Source organism: Monocercomonoides exilis, assembly GCF_001643675.1.
Source record: "Monocercomonoides exilis strain PA203 chromosome Unknown scaffold16-1735695, whole genome shotgun sequence".
NCBI classification, from domain to species: Eukaryota; Preaxostyla; order Oxymonadida; family Polymastigidae; genus Monocercomonoides; species Monocercomonoides exilis.
The window spans coordinates 1,298,528-1,309,207 of NW_027150561.1; the positions used below are offsets into that span (position 1 = coordinate 1,298,528).

General features: G+C 39.4%; 1 protein-coding gene across 1 annotated transcript; it reads left to right on the top strand.

Annotated features, from left to right (window-relative positions):
* Positions 1 to 2,629: 2,629 nt before the first annotated feature.
* Positions 2,630 to 10,349, top strand: MONOS_17430 (uncharacterized protein; the record flags this gene model as incomplete). The annotated part of the gene is made up of 2 exons (XM_067870350.1): positions 2,630 to 5,870; positions 5,950 to 10,349. The coding sequence occupies 2 exons, from the start codon at positions 2,630 to 2,632 to the stop codon at positions 10,347 to 10,349; spliced, it is 7,641 nt and encodes a 2,546-aa protein (XP_067729692.1).
* Between the last annotated feature and the right edge of the window lie 331 nt (positions 10,350 to 10,680).

Here is a 10,680-nt window from a genome sequence, read left to right on the forward strand (position 1 = left end):
TCACAAAACTGCTTCTTGAAATGCTTTCACCTTTCCCTGCTCCTTCTTTTACAAAATTTCCACTTCCACAAAATACTATGTTCCTCCAATCACATTTCTTTGCAAATAATATTGATTCTTCAGTTGTCATCTCAACTACGCTTTTTCTCATAATCATGTTCGTGCCCAATTTAATGGAAAAATTTGTGAGAGAACACATTCCACCATTGATTACAAATAAGCCAACTTCTTTGCATTCCTCGAATAAATGACAACCATCAAGTTGCAAATTAGATTTGATGTAAATTTTAAATGCACAATTGTCTTTTCTCCTCTCAAATGATATCTTTCTGAACTCAACTGATCCATTATGAATGTTACAAAACACATCGATGGTACTTTCTATATCTTCACAATTTTTTCCCATTTTTGTGAAAGCAAATGAAGGAACACATCCAGATTGTGAAAAATAGCTCCAACATTTCTCAATGAGAATTAGCAATAACAATGCAGAAAACATTGAAAATTGTATTTGCTGAACACAATAATGAAAAAAAAGATCAGCAAACCAAAGTTCGAATAAATCTTGTATTTTTTTTCAATTTTTCATTAATTCTTCAAAGACCATTTCTGTTTGAAAGAGAAAAAGTTTCTAAAACATATATAACCAAAAATAATTTCTAATTTTTTTTCATTTTTTTTGAAAAACAAAAAAATTTCGTTTTCATTGTTCTCATCAAAAGAATCTTGATAAAAAAATAATGATTTGTTATTATTTATTCTTTTTGAAGTGAATCTGATTTTTTTAGAAATAGTCATTCACTCTTTTGAAAAAGAATTCGATGGAAGGAAAAATCAATCCAAACGTCACATTCCATTGTGAGCAAAATTCTCCGAATATCTTTTCTTTTTATCAAATTCTCGAAAATGTTTAAAAGCATTTGTTTATGAGCATTTTATTCATTAAAAAAATTTTTAAAAAAGAAGGAAATAAATTTTTATGAAATAAATAATTATGGGTTGTTATCCATTTCCTCTCCCTAAGAAAACAATATAAATTATTTTTTGTTTGACATCAAAAAGAATTACTTAATGAAAGTTTTTGTGTCATTATTTATTTATTATTTATTTATTTTTCATATTCAAAATGACATGAATAAAAATTATTTTTTCTCATTTCGGATATCATTGAAATGGGTTTATTGATCATATGGTGAATAAAATGATCATTACCCTCAAAATCCACCAGTTTTTTCGTTTCAAAGTCTCACTGTTATTGTTTATCCAATTAGCAGAGTTATTTGAATGCAGTCATTTATCTGCAAAATCCAAGAAAACTGAATTGAGTGCGTTGTCAATATTCAGCGATGAAATAAATAGGAAATCAAATTTTCAAAGTGTTTCTCGTTTCCTTGACGCAGAGGATATTCAAATCAAGGAACCTGGTATATTAGAGTACTTTTCAAATGAGGACAAGAGATTATTCGATCTATCAGCAAGCAGCTCTCGTGTTCAAACACAAATAAATACTGTGAATTCTTCCATTTTTGTGTCATCGGTGTTCTTCAAATTTTTGGATACAAAATCTTTTTTATTCATTGATAAAACTTCGATGTGCTTTTTGCAGTCATTTTCAATCGAGAATTCTGAGAAGATAAGTGTTTCTCCTTTCGAATGTTGTGGCTCAATTTGTGTTCACAACTTTTCATTTGCCTCTTCTGTAAAGCAACAAATGAGAAGTTTGATATCATCAACGAATCTTTCCAACATATGTCTTTCAAGTTCGATATTTTCTAATCTTTGTTTATCTGATGATGGAAGTGTTCTTCATCGTGGTGAATGTGCTTTTGAGGAAATCAAAGAGTGTTTATTTTTTAACATCACTCAGAATCATCAAAAGCGTTGCAAAGATCCTTCGTTGTTTTCAAGAAAAAGCGTTTTTCACAGTTGTGTTGTGGTCCGCTCAACAAATGTGCTTGAAGGAGGATTAGTTTGCGGATGCACTTTTTCTTCCTCTTTTTCATCATTTAATTCATCGTTTGTATCAAATACAAGGGTGAGTAACTCATTTATCAGAAAGGATAGAATATCAACATCAGATACACAATCTCTTAACTCTTGTGAATGGGTTGGATGTTCATCAGAATGTGGAGGAGCAGTCTATGTGTTTGATAATTCTGAGGCAAAACTGACAGTAACGAATTCTTCATTCCAAGATTGTTTTGCAACAAAAACAAGAGGAGGTGGCATTTTCGCAAAAAATATTTCTGAATGTGAAGTTAATAACAGCATATTCGTCAATTGTTCATGCACAACTTCCGAAGACAACGGAGGAGGAGGAGGAATTGGTTATTATCAAATTAGCAAACAAACAATCACATCTAATTGCCTATTTCAGAATTCTTGGTCAGCTGATGATGCAGGAGGTTTGAGTGTGTGGTATTGCACGAGTGGCGAGGAAGAGAAGTGTGTCTTATCTTGTTTGTTTGATAATTGCAGTGGAAATAAAGAACAGGGCTCAGCAGGAGGAGGAAGTGATGTTGTTTATTGTTATTCAAAGATTTGTTTTTCATCTTGTTGTTTCAAAAATTGCCATTCAAAAGGAGGAGGTGGTGGTCTGTATTTTGACAATAATATTTCAATAAGTGGAATGCTGTTGTATTTCTGCTTTTTTCACAATAATACTGCTCAATTTGGAGGTCATGATGCTGTTTTTTATTTTGAAACCTCAAATCGAATTGATACGACTTGTGTAACAACAAGAACTTCAAGCAATAGAGTGTCAACCAAATGGTATTCAATTGAGGATAAAAGTGATTGGTTGAGAAATGTCGGAGGTCGAATAAGATATGTCTTTAATTCAAGCAATTATGAACATGCAAAAGATTCGTTTTTCTGTGGGTTTGATGAAACACATCCATGTGAGACAATAGGGCATTGCATTTCACAGCTCATTCCTGGTTATGTGGAGGATGTGAAGATTCTGAGGGGAACGATGAATATTCGAGATGAAGTGGATGCTGGGACAAATTCGTTTGCAATCAGTGGGCTGGAGCCCACAGGAAGTGCTGTAATGACCAAACTGAATTCCGCTGGGCTGTCTCTTTTTGCAGTCGGAGCAGGGAAGTTGAACGTGAGTGACCTATCAGTGGTTCATGATTCCTCACGCGAAACCAACAGGCAATGCAGACTGTTTGAAGTGGGAAATGCAGGAGTGATGAGGATGGCACGATTGAATATTTCAACGGATGCTGCTCATTCACAAAACACATTTATTGAGACAGAACTTATTTTGATAAATGGAGGGGAAATGGAGATGAGTTTTGTGAGATGGCTGAAAATATCTCTTTCAACGAGCCTTTTCGATTTTTCTGGTTCAAATGCAAACGAAGTTAGGGCTGGAAATTGTTCATTTTCAGGGATTGTGAGAACTACGGCGGGCTCTTCATTGATCAATTTGTCGGATAGGCCATTTTCTGTGTGCATTGAAGATAGCACTGCAGATGGGTGTGGAAGTGAAATATCACTCTTTGGAGGAGGGTTCATGCTTGAAATAGGAAGTGAAAAGTATGTGAAGTTGAATGGAGGCATTGTGAAAAATTGTTATGCCTCAGCCACTCAAGGGAGAGGAGGAGGGATTGGGCTGAAAGTGAAAGACATAAGTTCAGATTTTATGATTTCCTCGGAATTCGAAGGGAACAGGGCAAAGTGGGGAAGTGATATTTTTGTTGATTCGATCAATTTGGAGTCAACAGCAAAAAGTGGAAAAATCACTTCATTGACAGCATCAATTTCCACGATTAACAAAATCCGAGGATTTGACAATGGAAATGAAACTGTTCCAATTCCGCTATGCGTTTATTTGATTTCTTTGCCAGAAGAGATTGTTGCAAGTAATGTTGATGCTTTTGACAATTCTTATTGTGGGTTTACTGAGTTTCCCTGCATGACTTTGAATCATTCACTGACAAGACAAGAAGAGGAAAAGAAGATTGTTATCGATGGGATGACAGAAGTGAACAGTGAGCTGATGTTTGACTCTTTCAAGCACACAATCCGAGGGAAAGATGGAAACAGTGGATGGAAGGTTATTGATGATTCTGATGGAAGTGAAGGAAGTATGATAACTGTAAGTGCAAATGCGTATATGATGTCACTCATTTTCTCTGTTCCTTCTGCTCTTCCAAATCACGAATCATTCTTCAGTTCCACCTCACAATCATTTTCGCTTGAAGATTGCTCACTGACATTTCAAGGCTCCCAGTCAGCGTTATCTTATGAATTTTTGTCAATAACAGCAGGTGAAGTCTCTATTTCATCTTTTGTTGTATTATCATTGATAATTGGGAACTGTCCGTTGATTAATCTTGATGGAAACAATGCTGCTGGAACATTCACTTCCATGAATATTGAGGATATTAGCTCGACAGGAAATAGTGTTTTGTTTGGGGTGGCGAATGGAGCATCTTTGACGAGTGAAGATTCAACACTTTCAGTGAAAGCATCTTCACAGGCAGATTTGCCATCAGGATCTATTCGAGTTATTTCAACATATTCTGGGAAGTCAATGAAATTGTCGAACAATACGATGAGTGGATTCAAGGGGATTGAAGGAAATGGAGGAGCTATTGAATGCACACTTGGGAGGGATTGCTTTCTGGAAATAGTTGGAGGGCTGATATCTGGGTGTGAGAGCAAAGGAGGAAATGGAGGAGGGTTGTGGGTTGAAATGGGAGAAGGATCGAGATTCGCTGTGGGAAATGTGACGGATGCTTCCCAAGCGAATTCAATGTATTCAAATGATGAAAACGACTTATTTCAACTTGTGAGCTGCAAGGCAACGCAAACAGCAGGTGGGGAGCGTGGATATGGGGGAGGGATTTATCTTCATTTGAATGGTGGAGCGAGTTCATTCATCTTGAAGGATGTTTCATTTCCTGGGTGCGATGCGAGAAAAGGGAAAGAAATCTTCGTTAATGCACATGATCTTTCAGGTGTGATTGACAGAAACTCGATTGGATTTGATGTTGATTTGAATAACTTTTCAAAACTGAATGGATTTGAGAGATCAACGCTGAATGAGTCATTTGTCATTCCGCTGGTTGTGTATTTGTGGAACAACTTTTCTGCATCAGCATTTGTTGGAGAAGAATCATCAAGCCATGATTTTTCGATGTGTGGATATGAAGCGTTTCCATGCTCCACAATCGCAAATGCTGCATCAGTCCATTTTGAAGGGAAGAAAAAAGATGTTACTGTTCTTGAGCCATTTGTCTTTGAGGAGGAATTGGGATTTGATTCGGAAGAATGGAGCATCAAAGCAAAGGAGAATGAAATGAAGTGTGGAGTTGCTGATCTGACAGAAGGAGCACAAAGTGGATTGATGGAGAACACAGTCACAACATCTGTAACTGGCATTGTATTTTCGATATCTCAATCGCTGACATATCATGAAAGTGTGTTTTGTTGTCGTTCAGAGAAGCTCACACTGAGCAAGTGTGGGATGGAAGGAGAGGCCGAAAGTATTTCGGCAGTGCTTGTGAAGGCTGTTGGAGGAGTTGTGGAGGTGATTGAGTTTGGATCAGAAAGTATTGCCAAATGGGGTTTTTCGTTTTTCATTGTTGAAGGAAATTCCGAAAGTGTGCCTTCGATGAATATGACGAACAGCAATTTTGGAGAAATCTCATTTGTTGATGGATGTGTTGTTGAGTGCCACAACGGAAATATCGAAGAGATATCTGGTTGCACATTTTCATTGATTACTCGCTCGAAGGGAAGTGGAGGGTGCATCAGCATTACGAACGAGAATGATAATGATGGAAGAGATCACAAAGTGGAAATAAATGACTGCACATTCGAAGGATGTGCTGTTGCTGGAGAGGAAGAAGAGTGTGGGGAGGAGCACTCTTTTTGAAGCATCTCCAAAAACGAATCTTGTGGCAAATGAATGCACATTTTATGGTTGCACAGCACCATATGAAGGGGAAAGTGTTGGATATGGAGGAGGAATAATGATGAAGATACTGAGAGAAGAAGAGGTTAATGGATGGTTTGTGATATCCTCACCTGTTTTTTCACCAAACAAGCCAAACAATGCGAAATATGGGAAGGATCTGTTCATTTCGTCTTTATCACTTGCCAGCAGCGTCAAGAACGAAACGCTTCCATTCGTGAGAGATAGATTGGAGATGCTGACTGAAGACTCTCTGAGAGGATATGACGGAGGAAACAGAGAGTGCGCAATCCCACTGATCTATTTCTGGAAATCTATTGGATCGAGCGTATATGTTGCTGAGAAAGGAAACAACGTGGTTGTATGTGGATTAGAAGAATATCCGTGCGGATCCGTTGATTATGCGCTCAATAGGGCAAGCAACCTATCTCTTGAAGGGATGATAATACAGGGGATTTGCGATGTGAAGAGGGAAATAAGGTTGAGCAGCATGAAAATAGAAGGAACAAATGACGAATCAGACAAAATCAAATTTGTTCAAGCGATTGAAGGAAATGCAGATGTTGTTGTTGAATGCAACGGAGTTATTGAATTTGAAAAAGTGGAGATTTCGATTCCATCATCCTTTGACAATCCAGCAAAATTTTTCATCTGGACAGGTTCAGATTCAATCAAAGCGAGTCTTGTGTGCTGCTCAATCCATGCATATTCTAATGCTGGAAACAATTCATCATTTGTTCTGATTTTGGCCACAAAAGGAATTGTTCAGATAGAATCGACAAAGATCACAGAGCTGGGATCGATGCACGAGATAATGAGCATATCAGTTGATTGCAAAGTGTTGATGAAGAATGCAACATTCGAAGATATTTCTTTGAATGGAGGAAGTGTTTTTGCTCTGGCCGAAACGCGGATATCTGGAGGTGGAAGCAATGCAGCCGACGAAGGATGGAACACCATATTTGAGCAATGTGCATTCCTGAATGTGAAGCACAGTTCATTGGACAATCCATCGTTGCTTTGTTGCGGTGAGCAAAATGTGGCAAAATTGAAAATGCATAATTCGACAATCCGTGATTGTGGATCAACAAGCTCGAATGAAGGGGGAGCTGTATTCTTTGGACTCAGCGAAGGCGGATTGTTGGAAATCAACCACACAAATGTGACAGAATGCTTCTGCTCGAATATTGGAAGAGGAGGAGGGATGTTTTTGAAATCACAAAGTGTCTCGCAGAAGGCATTGCCATTTGTGCTATCGAACATCACATTCCGAGGGAATGCTGCACTGAAAGGGAGAGATGTGTTTGTGAAGTGCACTGACCTTGACTCACAGATAACTGAATCACAGTTCCTGATAAATTTTGGGGAGCCATTTGTGAAGGAGCTGGCAATATGGGGATGCACAGCAGACAATTATGAGGATGAAGAGGATCTGTTGGGAAGAGTGTATGTGTTCAGGAGCGAATTCATATTTGTGTCATCGATTGTGGGGAACAGAAGCGACAGCAAGAATTGTGGGGAAATGAAGAGCGCATGCTCATCGCTGAATGTTGGAGTGAGCCACATTATCCCGTCTGATTATTCTCAGCTGTTTGTTTGGAATGAAACAACTTTGACTGGCTCGTGCTCTGCTCAAAAGGTGACGATCAAGTCGATGGAATCGAATAGGAATGCCGAGATAAAAGTGAGTGAGGTTGAGTTGGCAGGGGAGGAAGTTGTGAGAACTTCGGAATCTGTTCGATTTGAGAAAGTATCATTTGTTTTTGATGGTATGTGTAACATTGCCTGCTCGTGCTTAATACACCAACTGAATGGATTTCTCTTTTTGGGATCCGTTTCATTTCTGGCTGAGAGTGGATCACTTTGGAATTCACAGAACAATTTAGATTTTTCATTGTTAACTGTTGAGGATGGACTGCTCGAGGGAAGCGAGTGCAGCATATGCAGCTTGCAATTAGCAAAATCAGCGTTTCGTGTGTTGACTTCTGAAAGCGTAAAGTTTCAAGATCTCACAATCAGCAATGTTCAATGCCTGAGCTCAGTGATAGAGTGTGGAATTAGCCAGAGTGTTAGCATTTCCAAATTGAAAGCAGAAAATACAATTCTGCAAAATGGTTGTGCGATTTCTGCGAAAGAGAGCTCTTCTTTGCTTTTTTCATTGTCGTTATCATCATTTGCGAACATCAGCCGATCATCATCTGGACCAAGCGTTATTTTCACGTCTCATGCAAAGTCTGCCTCTGAAATGTTCAACTGTTCATTTTGCGAATGCGCATCAGCATCTGCGAAAGGGAGTCAAGTGGCAATGGTCTCTGCCGATGAGATGATGGTCGATCAGTGCAAGTTTGAAGGGAATCTTGCTGGTGGTTCAGAGGAAATGAATGTTGCTGAAGAGGGAATCTGCGAATGGAACGGCTCTGTTGTTGATTTCTCTGATTGTGTTGCTGAGATAAGAGATGCAACAGTTTGCGACTCCTCGAAAGGCGGGTTGACAGCGAGTGGCGGTGCTGTGACGATTGAAGCATGCGATTTCAACAACAATAATCCATCTATTTTGCACTACCCATCGGTTAGACGGAATATTGTCTGCTCAGATTTTGGGGTTGTAGATGTGATGAGTGTGAAAGGAGGAGATGGGCTGCTGCCAAACACATCATTATGGATCTTGGATAATGAATGCACGATGAAAGGGATTGCTGGAGAGAGGCCTTCTCCTTTGTTCATCCCCACAATAGAATCAGCAAAGATAGATAAGAAAGGAGACGAAGTTAGATTGTATGTGAAAGGCACATTGTTGCTTCCTTGCAACGTGGGTTTGAAGTTGAGTCTGAGGAATGGAGACGAAGAGCGTGCGGAAAAATATGATTTTGATGAGTATGTGAACGAGAGTGTGATAGCTGCAGATATTTCAAGCTCAACTATTGGAGAAGAAGAAAATGCAGAAGCATCTGTTGCTCTTCTTTTTGGTAATGAGAAACACAAATGCGAAACGCAACATTTTATTCTGAAAAACAAAAGCGAAGCTCAAAGAAGCGGAAATGACAAACTTGCTGAAGGAGAAATGAAAGAAAGATCGTTATGGTCGTTGATTATTATTGTAATATTTGTCGTTTTATTTTTGATTGTTCTGATTGGATTTGTGATATTTGTCGTTCGATGGAAGAAGGTGAAGAATGAAGCAGAAGATCTGAGAGAGATTGTGAACGATAACATCAGAAAAGATCCGAAGGCATTTGAGATGGTGACGATGGAGATGTCACCTGAGGAGCAGTGGAGGAGAGCAGAGAATGAGGCAGAGAAGAAGAATGATGAGAGGATGAAGAAGAGAGTGTATGAGAAAAGCTTGGGTCATTCAGAGTCATCAGAGCATTTGTTGAGTGAGAGTGGATCGACTGAATACATTCTTGGAAAAGACTCAGACAAGATTCCTGAATGGGCATTGGAGAAAGATGAGGAAGAGGAAATTCGAAAGCGAACACCATCGCCATCTATCTCATCCACTTCAACAACAGACACTTCAGACACAGATTCCACTTTTGTTCGAGGAGAGGATCTGTGCCCCACCACCTCATCAATGTCCAATCTGGTGGATGCGATGGCGTGTTCATCCCCTCATGAGAAGCTGATTGTGGATCTGAGGGATTCTTTGTTCATGCTGCTTCATGGAAGGAACAAGACAAAGGAGATGGCGATTGGGAGTTTGAAGGAGAGGGAGATGACAGCTGCTCAGATCCTGTTCTGGGTGGCTAATCTCGCCCTCCACTCCTTTGATGAAATGGAAAATGAGCTTTCCTCTTTGGTCAATCTCAGTCCCCACATTGTGCTGTTCTCGGAGCACATGGTCATCTGCATTGCCCTCCACTCCGACTGCTCCTCAGACTCTGACACTTCCTCCATCTCTTCAACCTCCACCATGATCACATCTTCCTCTGATGTTTCTGTGAAGAGCGAGAGATTCACAAAATCACCTCCTCCTTCATCTGCCTTTGAGGATGAGGATGACAACAGAAAAGAGTGTATGAGGTGGAAGGCGCCAGAGCTGCTGATCAGCAAGAAGATGGGAGCAACAAAGGAGTCGGTTGCCTTTTCGATTGGGATGATGCTGTGGGAGTGTCTGACGCTGAATATTCCGTTTGGGGAGTATGAGGCAGAGGTTGCTGGACAGAAGATTGTGAATGGAGAACGTCCTGATCTAGAAAGAGTAGGTGGGAGCAAGTGGAAGGAAGCTGTGAAGGCATGTGTGTCAAGCAGAGCATGCGATCGGCCGACGCTGATGAATGTGAAGAGGGCATGCATTGAACATTTTCCAGCGGATGCAACAGTGATGACAGTGCCTGATGCAATTGGGGTATGTTTGAGTGGCGGAACAAATGGCAATAGAGAAAGCAAGGATAGGATTGGAGAAGGCTCGATATGATAGATGCCCAAAGAGATGATCAATTACTGAAAATGAATAGAGGGAATTCAAGACAAAATAAAGAAACTGATGACTGGCAGCAGAAAAAGGAAGTGCAACAGTTTTGAGCAATATCACCCAAGATCATTTTTCGTTTTCATTTCTTTCGTTTAATTTTCATAGCGCTTTGAGGAATATATTCCATTGATGCTGTTTGATGAGCTGTATTTGTCATATTTCTTTGAGAATGACAATTGCAGCACTCCTTCATCAAATTTTTGTTTGAATTGTTCATTTCAGAATGATAGGTTAAAAAAGAAAAAAGAAAAACCTTGTAATTCATTTATTGGCT